The sequence below is a fragment of the Pelecanus crispus genome, chromosome 13 (assembly GCF_030463565.1).
Source record: "Pelecanus crispus isolate bPelCri1 chromosome 13, bPelCri1.pri, whole genome shotgun sequence".
Taxonomy (NCBI): domain Eukaryota; kingdom Metazoa; phylum Chordata; class Aves; order Pelecaniformes; family Pelecanidae; genus Pelecanus; species Pelecanus crispus.
In genome coordinates this window covers 25,357,805-25,369,995 of record NC_134655.1, presented here as the reverse complement: position 1 = coordinate 25,369,995, position 12,191 = coordinate 25,357,805, and the positions used below count along the sequence as shown (strand labels likewise).

The 12,191-nt window shown below is 37.7% G+C and overlaps 1 protein-coding gene across 1 annotated transcript; it reads left to right on the top strand.

The window, feature by feature from the left end:
* The first annotated feature begins 1,417 nt into the window (after positions 1 to 1,417).
* On the top strand, positions 1,418 to 8,906 carry ZC3H12B (zinc finger CCCH-type containing 12B). The gene is made up of 5 exons (XM_009478685.1): positions 1,418 to 2,028; positions 5,597 to 5,736; positions 6,494 to 6,728; positions 6,819 to 6,925; positions 7,486 to 8,906. The coding sequence occupies exons 1-5, from the start codon at positions 1,418 to 1,420 to the stop codon at positions 8,904 to 8,906; spliced, it is 2,514 nt and encodes an 837-aa protein (XP_009476960.1).
* Positions 8,907 to 12,191: the final 3,285 nt, after the last annotated feature.

Sequence of the window (12,191 nt, the reverse complement as noted above, 5' to 3'; positions counted from 1 at the left end):
TAAAAGCAAAGGTGTGTTGGAAAAGTGGTGTCAATATTAGGTCTTTCTTCTGTGGTCGCTGTTTAAATCCAGGATCATGCTTCTCATGCCTCTTTGGACTACATCTTTGCTGACAGAAGTCTCTGCAGTAGAGGTGGCTTTAAAACTGTGCTTTTTCAGAAGTTTGATACCTTTGCATTTTTCTGTCTTTCAGTCTTTCTTCTCTTTGTCTGTAGTTACATCTAAAAGAGGTGACTTTAACAAAAGCAAGATTTACCAAAATGAAGTGGGTTTAAAATAAATGGTTTCTTCAAGACTATTACATCATTATTTTTCGTTACTCACACTGGGTCCTGTATTCTCAAGTCTGCTGTTTTATAGAGGAAAGTAGGACTTGCAGCTTTCTGAAAGTAGGCCTCTAGCTAATTACTTTGGTAATGAATTTTCTCCAGTTACCTGCATTTATATCTAGGTCTTAGTTTACCATTTTGTCTAAAACATGTGCTGCTGTAGGTGCAATTCCTTTTAGAAACTGTTTTTCAAAGGCTTCCATGATGTCAGTTCAGCCCCTCACAGGTCGCTTGAATCTTCTGGTTTGTCAGACCTCTCACTAGAATTCCTTGAACAATTTTTCTTCTGGTATAAGACAAGAATTATGAGTGTCTATCCTGACTTTCTGACAAAATGCAGTAATATCCATCCTTGATTTTGGAATTTTCAGTGCGGTAGGTACAGTCAGCAGAGCACAAGATGATCGTTGTGTAGAACCTTTGTGCATCTTGTTATTAACCCTTACATGTCTAGCAGCCAGCTTGCAGCAGACTTAACTTGCCAGTTCTGATGGTAAATGCTTGCCGAAAGAGGCTGAAATGGTTTGTGTTAAATTTTATGCATACTGGAGCTCCACAAGTTGTTCCTAATGTAGACAGGCTGTTCCTGCAGTAGAAGGCTGTAAAGACAGGTTTCTAATGAAAGTGGTGGGTCACTCTTTTCTGTTTTTTTATCTTTAAATATTACTGAGATACTCCATTAATTCCATCTGTAAGTTTATTGTGTGGGAAGTGTAATTTTTTTTGTACATAGAGTAACTGGGGGAGGGAAAGAGAGTTTAATTTGTGATTAAAGAGACAACATAATTATATGCTTTATTATGATAAATTTTTACACAGAAATATGAATGACTAGGGACCTCTGCTGACTTGTAAACAAAATAATTGTAGTTGAGTATTTTGCAGAATTTGTCAAAAGCTAATTTTTTTTTTTTTTTTTTTTGAAGGAACTTCATGGTGGTGGTGTTTATGCCAGAACATAGTAAGCAAGGCAAATTAACTCCAGCCTTGTGTAAACTTAATTGGCCAACACAATGCAATGGAGTATGAATTCCAGGTGTCTTTGGAAATGAAAGAGAACTGAGCTCTCTGGCTGGAAGCTGAACGTGATGACGGCCTGGTCTATGGTAGGGAAGCTGAAAATGGAGAAGAGGCACTCCAGAGAAGACAGAAATGTGGAACAAGATGCTGGTGAATGCAGTGCTGAATCTGAGGAATGGACGAGCTCAGAAAGTGAACCTGAGCAACCATACTTCAGAAGCAGCTGTAGCAATACTCAATGGAGAGAAAAGGAGGTTTCCACTAAACCACATCGGCCACTCTGTCGGTCCCCTTGTTTGGATCGCCCAAGTTTTTCACAGAGCAGTATCACACAAGACTTGAAGCTAGATGAATGCAAAACAAATTTGGACAAGGAATACCAAGCTAAAATGGATTTTGCTTTAAAGCTTGGGTATGCAGGAGATCAGATCCAGGCTGTACTGAATAAATTGGGAGCAGATGCACTCATCAATGATATTCTGGCAGAGCTTGTGAGACTTGGCAACAAAAGTGAATCAGAGGGACAAAGCAGTGCCAGCAGTACCACTGGTACTCTGGTGCCAAGAGGCCCTTGCCCAAAGGAAATAGCAAGCCCTGAATTGTCACTTGAAGATGAAGTTGTGGATAACAGTGATAACTTGAGGCCAATTGTCATTGATGGAAGCAATGTGGCTATGAGGTGGGTCTCCCTGTCACAACATTTGAAAAGAATAAATCACTAAAATATTTATGAGAAAAATCAATATTGATGACAAAGTAATTTTAAGTCATCGTGTAGTATATTTACACTGATAATACATCTTTTTTAGGGACTCTTTAGTCCAGGCTTTTAATTATGCTGTTACTCCTTTATATGTAATCCATATTCCAATTGCCTTCCCCCTACCCTTTTCAAACCAAGTTCTCCCTCAGATCTTTTTTTCTAGCAATCTATCTGTAGTGTGCTTTTGTGTGGATGGGCTTAATTTTTTGAAGTCCTTGAACAATGTTGAAAATTATTTTTCTTTAATGTCCAGAGGCAACCAAATAGGGGTGGAAGACTTGGTTCTTTCTATAGTGACATGTAGTATATACTGATGATATGCAGTGGACTTCAGGGTGTTTGAGCTCCCGCTGATCAAACCTGCTCAGAATTGAGAGCTGTGTCAGTACAGAGATACGCATGAGCTAAACGTGCTGACTCACACAGCTGTGATGCTCGCAGTTTCAGACGTGTGCGTACACGTGTGCACTTGGCTGCTTGGGTCAACACTAACTCAAGAGGTATTTGTCCCATGCCACTTTCGAGCATGTCTGTAGAGTACACAGTTCAGCTAGCCAATGATTTGTTTATCATTGAGAAAGTACGATTTTCTGTGAGGGAGTTTTTAAACAGTCTGTTTAGTCATCAGTGATACCAAGATTTCTTCAGGTAGTGTTTGCACAATAGATTTCCTTTAGTATGAGGTTTCTGCTCTAGAAGAATTTGTGATCTGAATTTTTTTTTCAATGTCTTAAGAAAATTCAGATTTTTATAGGTGTATTAAGTACTCTTGAGTTTTGAAATACATAAACTCCTCAAATCCTATAAGAATATTTTATATATAGGATTTTCCAGTGTCAAGTTGTGGTTACACCAATCCAAAAGATATTTCTGTAAAGCAACATCACCAATACTGGATTTAACTTTTTCCTTTCCTTTTTTTCTGTGCCTGTTGAATTTACGGTCTCTGTACTGCTTGAGTTAGTCCTGAGCGTAATGTGGCAGCAACTGGAGAAAAGTGTGCGTGTACTCTTACTATTGCATGGCTTAGAATTGGTGCTCTGTTTATAGAATCATAGATTATCTCAAGTTGGAATGGACCCATAAGGATCATCAAGTCCTGCTCATAACAAAATGCATATGCATCTGAAAGTTTAAAAGGATATTAAATTCTGCATATCTGAAATGTACAAAAATCAATTAGCAACATTGCAGCTTCTGTATTCATTATTTAAGTTGCAAGGATTTGGACTGTGCTGGTGATCCATAGGCCTTTAGTTATACAGATGGTATTAGATCTGTCTGCCTTTGGTATGTTTGAGTGTTACTTTACATAACCTTTTGAGCCCAGCATCTTGCTACAGTCCAGTACTCTGTGATGTTGTTCTATAATAACAACAACAACAACATTGAAGTAAAATTTGGAATGATAATCCATAGAATAATGCTAAGTACGATTTTAGTAAGATGCAAATCTCTTAATTATGCAGCATCTGCTCTACAGACTGAGAATATCTGAAAAGTGCAAGGGTTATACATTTCTCATGCTTAAAAATACTGCAATTATTGATGATGCACATGGAAGCCTTGCCTTTATGGTAAAATGTATATGTTGTAACTGAAAGGTGGCTATATATAGAAAATGGAACTGTTTCCATTTTCAGTATCGAAATTTTCTTGAAGTAAACAGTTTTGGGGGATGCAACACAGGACTAACAGCTTGGAACAGGATGGTGCAGCAGCTGGATGCCACTTCGTGTACAGCCAAACGCCAGCCGCTTGAAGTACGGGAGGAGTTCTTAGCATTACCTAGTGCCACAAAGCCTCCGTAATTACAGCCAACTGCGTGGACTGCCCACGCACTTCAGGGCTGCTAATAGCAGAGTCCTCTCCTGTGTTTTCAGCCCAGCACGGCTACCTAGGCCCCTTGGGCTTTTTTCCAATAGGGAGCGTCACTGGTGCGAACGGCCTCCCCTGCAGCGTTCTGTAACCCTCCCTGACCTGGCCGCTCAACCACTTTTTCGTGGTGATGATCTCACTCCTCAGTACAGCATCACTGATGTGATTCAGTTAGCACCTTTTGCAATGGATGGAATGATTTTAAGAAATCAATTAATGCTCTTCACAAAATATAGAAGTCTCTTCAGAAATAATGACTGGTAGGTGCCAAACTAACTGGGCAGGGTCATTCCTATCACAATTGATGAAAAATTGCAGCTGTGTTGAGAAAGAGGGGAAAAAATTTGAATTAATACATTTTGAAGAGTCTGCATCAAGGAGCATGGCATTTGCTTACTAGTCTACGCTTTTCAAATGCCATTTTGGAAGCAGTTCACTTTGCTAGCCAGACTGAAGTGTAACAAAGAGGGTTGGTTTTGGGTGTTGGGCTTTTTTTTTTTTTTTTTTTTTCCCTTTAGTAAAAAGGCAGACCAGTTTTTTTCTCAAGTAGTTACAGTATTAATTGAAAAGAACCAGAACCCTTAGTTTTTATTATTCAATGATACGGTGTAGCAGTAATATATGCCCTCTGTTTTTCAGACAAAGAAAATGTTGACTTGAATCTAAATAGGAAATCCAGCCATAACGCAAAGATCTGTGTGTGTCTCTTACCTGTGCAGACGAACTGCTAAGGATATTATAATTAAATGTCATCTTCTTATCTTATATATGTGCTTATGTATTATTCAGGCATTCCTAAACTATTTCCTGAGAGGACTTGAAACCTGATTGTTAGTTCACTCTGTTTAGCAAATCAAGATGTGTGCGTCCATGAGGTAGACTGAATAAGATTCATAATTAAGATTCTACTTAGTTTCTATCAAACCTCTAAAGAATTTCTTTTTTTCTTTGCAGAAGCTTCTTAGGCCACTTAAATTCAACCCCTTTATCTGAATTGTGTGCTGTTTTAGAGACTCCTGTGTGTTTTAGAAAATTTTTGATGGGGGTTGGGCTTATACAACTTTGAGAGAATTATTTCTTTCCCTTAAAGAGAAAAAGTCCTAATAAAAAATGCAGAACATTTAGTATTAGAGAAACATTTTTTTTTTTAATCTAGATGTTTAAAAGCACCAGTCACCCATGACAGCCGGCATTATTAGTTCATTCCATTTTGTGATTGATAGCTTTTTATGGTACTATTATTTAAGGTAAGCTCAGTTTGTTGGGAAAATTATATTTTTCATTAGCTCAGCTATTAAAATGAAAAAGCAGAAAAACTTCATGTTTGTTTGTTTTTGCTTTTGGGATAGTGATATCTCACTGTTTCTACAGCTTTAAGTAGCAGTGTTGCTGTAATCTGATGGCTGAATAGTTCTGGGTGATCGTCTTTTTCCAATTATGTAAGCTGATCTAATAAAAAGGTTTACCTATCTACAGACTTTGTTTCCCTTATATCCTTAGACTATGGCAGCTTTAGAAGAAAAAACAAAAACACCACAACAACAAAAACCAAAACCAAATGTAACTTTTGTCCTTGCTGTTTATAAAACTTTTGCATGTTCTTCAGCCATGGGAATAAAGAAGGATTTTCCTGTCGGGGAATTCAGCTAGCCGTTGATTGGTTTCTGGAAAAAGGACATAAAGATATCACTGTGTTTGTACCTGCATGGAGAAAAGAACAGTCTCGACCTGATGCACCAATTACAGGTAACAGATCAAGATTTTCTTTGACCCGTTGGTTAAAAAGAAAAAAAAGTATTGCATTAAGACACAAGTATGTCATCTTTCTGATGGATACTACATACTGGGCTGTGGATGCGATGTTGCATGATGATGTTGCACTCAGCTGTTTGTTCAAAAACGACGATTTCACTGGTGAGGAAACAAGCATTGAAGTATCTCCACCTTAAACAATGCTGGTTTTTGTAACATTAGTGGATCATTTCGACACTTTTGAGAAGTCGTAGTCATAATTTTTCCACTAGCAAACATTGTTAAGCATATAGGAACTGATTCTTAGTTGCTGGGTGAGTATAAAATAAGTAGTATCAGGCCAGGGACTCATTTAGTAGGATTATCTCAAACACTGAAGAGGCAGCATGTGTTTTGACCCATAGAAAGTACTTACATTTTACTCTAGACTAAGGAGAAGACTATTGTAATACAGTAACAACTGAGTTTTTGACATGTTCAGGAAGACTGAGTAAGGGTACGTGTTTGTTCACAACAGAGGAGTAGAGTGGTTATGAAGCTTAAATATTGAATATTTACCCAGTGCTTTGAAACCTCAGAAATAAAATGGCACTCTGCATCTAGGTATTTTTTAATGATAATGGGGACTATATATGAACATAATTACAAAATACTTTTTCAGAAAAGAGGGCAAGAAGTTTCATATTTCAAAGGCTGCATTTCTTTCTTTTAAAACTTTTTAAAAAGCTGCTCAACTAAAATTATTTTACAGATCAAGAAATCTTACGTAAATTGGAGAAAGAGAAAATTCTTGTTTTCACCCCATCTCGAAGAGTTCAGGGAAGAAGAGTGGTTTGCTATGATGATCGATTCATAGTAAAACTTGCTTTCGACTCAGATGGCATCATTGTATCAAATGACAACTATCGGGATCTTCAAAATGAAAAACCAGAATGGAAGAAGTTCATAGAGGAGCGGCTGCTGATGTATTCTTTTGTGAATGACAAGTATGGTTCTTTTCTTCCAAAGTAAGGGAATTTGCTAATTCAGAATCCTCAGTAAAAACTGAAATTCACATTTCATTTCTTTCCCCTTAGATTTATGCCTCCTGATGATCCTTTAGGACGCCATGGTCCAAGCCTTGAAAATTTCTTAAGGAAAAGGCCAGTTATTCCTGAACATAAGAAACAACCGTGTCCTTATGGTAAGTGCCTAAGTCAGATTGATTTGTTGTATTCAAAGGTAGGTGAAGCAAGCAATTAATTAACATCTTGTCATTACTGAAAAAAAAAAAGAAGCCATTTTTCGTGTTGCCATCCAAGCACTATATCCATTTTTAGACCCTTCATACGCGTAATAATAAAAATAATATAGAAAATTAAGGGTTACCAGATATACCTTGTGGATAACACAGCTTTTTGCTGTTTTTTTCTAGTTTGTATTCAAGGAAGGAGATAGGAGATTCATAATTATAGGAACTGCGTTAGAGCTATCTTGTTTTGTAAAGCATTGAGTATGTTCTCAGTATTGAAATCATGAGCCAGTAGGAAGAAAAGTGATGTGTCTTGCCCTTGATGCAGTGATATATGTGGATAACAGGTAGCAGAGTCTGTGCCTGTATATACAATATCTATAATTATTCCTTAGGGGGTTAATATAGAAGTATTACTGTTGAGCAGTGGTGAAAGATATAGAGAAAAAAGATAGCAACTGGTGGTATTGATTAGTTTGGGCTTATTTAACTTGAAAACACTTTTCTTCCAGGTAAAAAGTGCACCTATGGGCACAAATGTAAATATTACCACCCAGAACGGGCAAACCAGCCTCAAAGGTCAGTAGCGGATGAGCTTCGAATAAGTGCCAAATTATCTGCTGTGAAAACTATGAGTGAGGGAGCCTTGGCCAAATGTGGCACAGGGCCATCCAGCTCCAAAGGAGAAATCAGTTCTGAAGTGAAACGCATTGCCCCAAAACGTCAGTCAGATCCAAGCATTAGATCAGTAGCTGTGGAGCCTGAGGAAAAGTTATCAGTAGCCCGGAAGTCCGAGGCCAGCTCTGTCCCGTCTCTGGTTTCTGCATTAAGTGTACCAACGCTCCCTCCACCAAAAAGCCATGCAGCTGGTGCATTAAATACTCGTTCTGCAAGCAGTCCGGTGCCAGGTTCCTCACAGTTCATGCATCAGAAATCCTCACTGGAACATATGTCCAGTGTGCAATATCCTCCTATACTAGTCACCAATAGCCATGGCACCTCAGTTAGCTATACTGATCAGTATCCCAAATATGAATCATTGGGGGACCATGGCTATTATTCCTTACTCAGTGATTTCTCCAACTTGAGCATAAGTAGTATCCGTAACACAGATTATTACGGGGCTGATATGGACCAGGGGATGTATTCTAGAAACTCGAGTCCCTGTCCTGACAATTGCTTAAGCCATACAAGTAATGATTCTTATTCCTCTTACAATGACTTGTATCTGGGTGTAGCAGATGCCAGTCCAGAAGACAATGTGAAGATCCACAGACTGCCATCGCAAAATCGTCTTCAGCCTTTTTCCCATGGTTACCATGAAGCCTTAAATAGAGTTCAGAGTTACGGAACTGAAGAGCCTAAGCAATCCCTTCGTAAACAGTCAGTTTCCCACTTAGGCCTACATGCCCAGCATCCAGTTGTTGGCGCACGGTCCAGTTGTCCAGGAGAATACCCTGTGCCTCAAAACGTTCATCCATCAACTGCACAACCAAGCCGTGCCTTGGTCATGACAAGAATGGACAGTATTTCTGACTCACGGCTTTATGAAAGTAACCCTACAAGGCAGAGAAGACCACCTCTCTGTCGAGAGCAGCATGCTAGCTGGGATCCATTACCATGTGCGTCAGACTCTTACACTTACCACTCGTATCCATTGAGTAACAACCTCATGCAGCCGTGTTATGAACCTGTAATGGTAAGAAGCATGCCTGAGAAGATGGAGCAACTCTGGAGGAATCCCTGGATTGGGATATGTGGTGAGCCACGGGAACCACATATCATCCCAGAACATCAGTATCAAACATACAAGAACCTCTGCAATATTTTCCCTCCAAGCATTGTCCTTTCTGTGATGGAAAAGAATCCCCACATGACAGATGCACAACAGCTGGCAGCTATGATTGTTGCCAAATTAAGAACAGGGCGTTAAAGCATTACAGCCTCTTTTGGATAAATGAAACTATACAGCATGTAGGATCTGGAGGAAAACTTAAATGAAGAAGGAAGGGGCCAATCTATTGTGAATATTTTCTACTAAGTATAAATTCTGTACACAGTAGCAATCATATATATATATACACATACATATATATATATATATATGCGCGCTGCAGCACTATGTAAGAGTTGATTGTATTGTAAATTTTAAGATTTTAAATATAGGGGTTTTTAATAATATTTTACAGGAAATGCATACCTTGCTGCATGGATCGCTCATTAGGAACTACAATGTCACATTCAGTGTCTCAAAGCTGTTACTACAAAATTATTGTTAGCAATTATATTGCATGTATTAGTGTACACTTTCAATTTGCTTATAAATGCCTAATTGGCCTTTAAAAGTATGCTCTATATGCACCCAGATGACTTTTAGGGTTTCAGCTTTGTCATTTGACACTGCCTACTGGCATATTAAACATCGAAGAAAAAGTAAACGACAAAAAATAAAAATACTCAATTTGTAAAAGGAAGAACAGATCTCAGCTTTTGAATATCAAATTGTTGGTGGTACTTAAATTTAAAAACTGTTCCCCAAGACTATTGTCCAATCCTTTGGCTCGATCCAACAGAAGCCAAATACTTTTATTAAATTAGGACCAAAACATTAAGGAGTGTGAAGGCGTGAGCACCATTCAGTAAACTAAAAGAAGTTTAACTGTAGCTTCTCTCTTCAGAATCGCCTCTCAACTGTATAGTAAGCAGCTGCTGGCCCGGATGACTAGACAAGCTGAAGGGAAATTGTCAGTTTTCTGTAAATTGGATTACTCAACCTGAAGCAGCAGAAACTGGATGTTAGCATGGCAACTCAGCAGTAACTACAGCCCTTCTTCTAGTGGCAAGGATGGTGTTTGGGTGAGCCTAACACTCAGGATGGTTGAGCAAGATCAACTTGAGAAGCAGGTGGAGGGGCGAGGCCGCTTCTTGAAAAGAGATGCTATGGTTTGGGTTTGTGGCAAAGCTGGCCTGGTTTTTGCTCGTCAGACCCACGCAAAGGTGTGCATTTGCCTCATGAAGGCTTTTAGAGTTCCTGTTTCAACAGGTGAGATAATTTTGTGTGGCATTGTTTGCGCAACTGGTATCTTGCTCAGGGTGGGAACCTTTGTAGCTAAATGTCTCCAAAAGAGGCGTTTATTGTTTTTTTTAAGCTGCACTGACTGGACGCCCTTTTTGAATCCACTGTATATTTCAACATTTCGAACCATTACTAACTCGATACGTCTCGAGCTAGGACTTGTTGACTTCTACTGTAGTTTTTTCATGAAAGTTGAGAAGGCCTGGTTTATGGCCTTTTGTTTCTTCATGAGAAGGTGTGACACTGCCTAAATGTTTCTTACTGTGAAACACACGGAACGTGAGGCTGCAGTCAGGGTTGTTTCTGGTGTTTTGATAACGGCTTGCATGCTGCTTTCTAGTTATCTGTTTGTCTGAGGGACAAAGTTATATCATTTCTTCCACTTTGTGTTACTGTAATGGTTGGTTTGATTCAAAAATACCTTGTGGGCTCTTTATCATGTGCAAAATATGTTCCTGTCACATTAAAAAAAAAACCACAACAAACCAAAAACCCCAAACCAACAACAAACCACAATTACAGGTGCAACCACAGTTCATTTACTGATATTTGATAACCGTATCATTTCACACAGGATAAATATTCTTGTGTTGGTACAGGTAACATATATAATGACCATGTCATTATGTATTTACAATGAGCTAACTTGAAGGTGATTCTGTATTTACACTTGGTGTTTAAAAAGAACTTAAGTTTTTAATTAGTTGGTTATTGTCTCTGTTAATGCAAAAAAAAAAAAATCTTCAGACATTCATAGTAGTTGGGGAAAACAGATTTAACTCTTGATCACTTTTCAAAAACATTTCTTACTAACCAGCATTTTATTTTTTTAATTTGCAATTAATTCTTATTCTCTTCTCTTGCATGGTATAAGCAGCTGAGAGCAATGCCTCAAATAACCAGAAATGACCTTTTGTTTGTTGATACAAATTGTATCTCTTTTTCTTGATTGTATAAAAACTGTGTATAAAAATAATAAAAAAAAAAATCTCTAGATTAACTTCAGTATTACATTTTCACCACAATGTTTGTGACACCATGTGTCACAGGGAAGTAGCCCATGAGTAGTTATGGATCTTTTTTATTTAAAATGGGCACTTGTAGTTTATAGACAAACAAGGACAACTTTTCAGAACCAGTTTATTATGTGCACAGATACTGTGTGTACACCTCAAAGCATTACATTAGTTATCCTTAGTCTATTTATTAAGCAGATACATTCTTGCACTAAACTTTATGTAAAAATGTTGTTAACTCATCTGCATGTGTTTAAAATGTAACAATAATTGCTATAGACCCTGCTTTATTCTTAACAGATTAATTTATAAATTATTTAGGTATAAAATGAAGTTTATTGTGCACTCACATTTTCCATCTTGCATGGAATTAAATATTTGTATGTAGAAAAATGTTCCCTTTTTCTCCAATTATAAAGATAAGCTATTTTAAGAGCGGTTTAGTAGGTGTTTTTGATGTTTCCTAATGTGGAAAACTGAGCAGAAATTTCTGTATGAAGTGTTGGGTGGTTGTGGAGATACTCATTTTTGTAGGCTTTTTGTGTAGTCATTTTAATTTTCACTAACTTTTGTCGTACTGGTAGAAAAATTCCTTTTTAAACAATGGGAATGCTATGCCAATACAAACCCAGCATACTATTTCCCTAAGGCACTTTGAAGGCAAATTGTCTTTTTCTAAGAAGCTATTAGCACCTGTCACGCACAGAGTTACAGACTGGGCAGTGTAGCCTTGTGCAAATAACTTGCAAATTTTGTGCTTGTTTAGTCCTCCTTAGAGGTAACAAAACTTTTGTATGTGATGTAGTCTTTCCTAATCAACTACTGTAAGTGATAATTCAGTCATGCACATCGGTTTTCAGGTATGTTTACAAGCCAATTCAAAACACTGACACGTTCATTAATCTTCAGCGCATAAGCTTAGATTTCTTCTTACATGGAAGAGTTGATCTTATTAACACCTGATCATAACTGTCTATATTGTAAATATAAGACTTTGTATAAATGCTCTTTTTGAGAGCATGGTATTTAAATGTTTTTAAAACTGTAAGAGAACAGTTCTAGAAACTGTATTTTAATAAAATCTATGAAATTACAATTCTAGATGAGGAAAAAAAAAGTGGGAAGG

What these genes read in the sequence shown, in the direction of transcription:
- ZC3H12B (XM_009478685.1), top strand. Translation starts at nt 1,418, where the DNA reads ATGACGGCCTGGTCTATGGTAGGGAAGCTGAAAATGGAGAAGAGGCAC. An exon ending in TATTCTTTTGTGAATGACAA is followed by an intron (nt 6,729 to 6,818) that starts GTATGGTTCTTT and finishes CTTTCCCCTTAG; the next exon opens with ATTTATGCCTCCTGATGATC. An exon ending in GAAACAACCGTGTCCTTATG is followed by an intron (nt 6,926 to 7,485) that starts GTAAGTGCCTAA and finishes CTTTTCTTCCAG; the next exon opens with GTAAAAAGTGCACCTATGGG.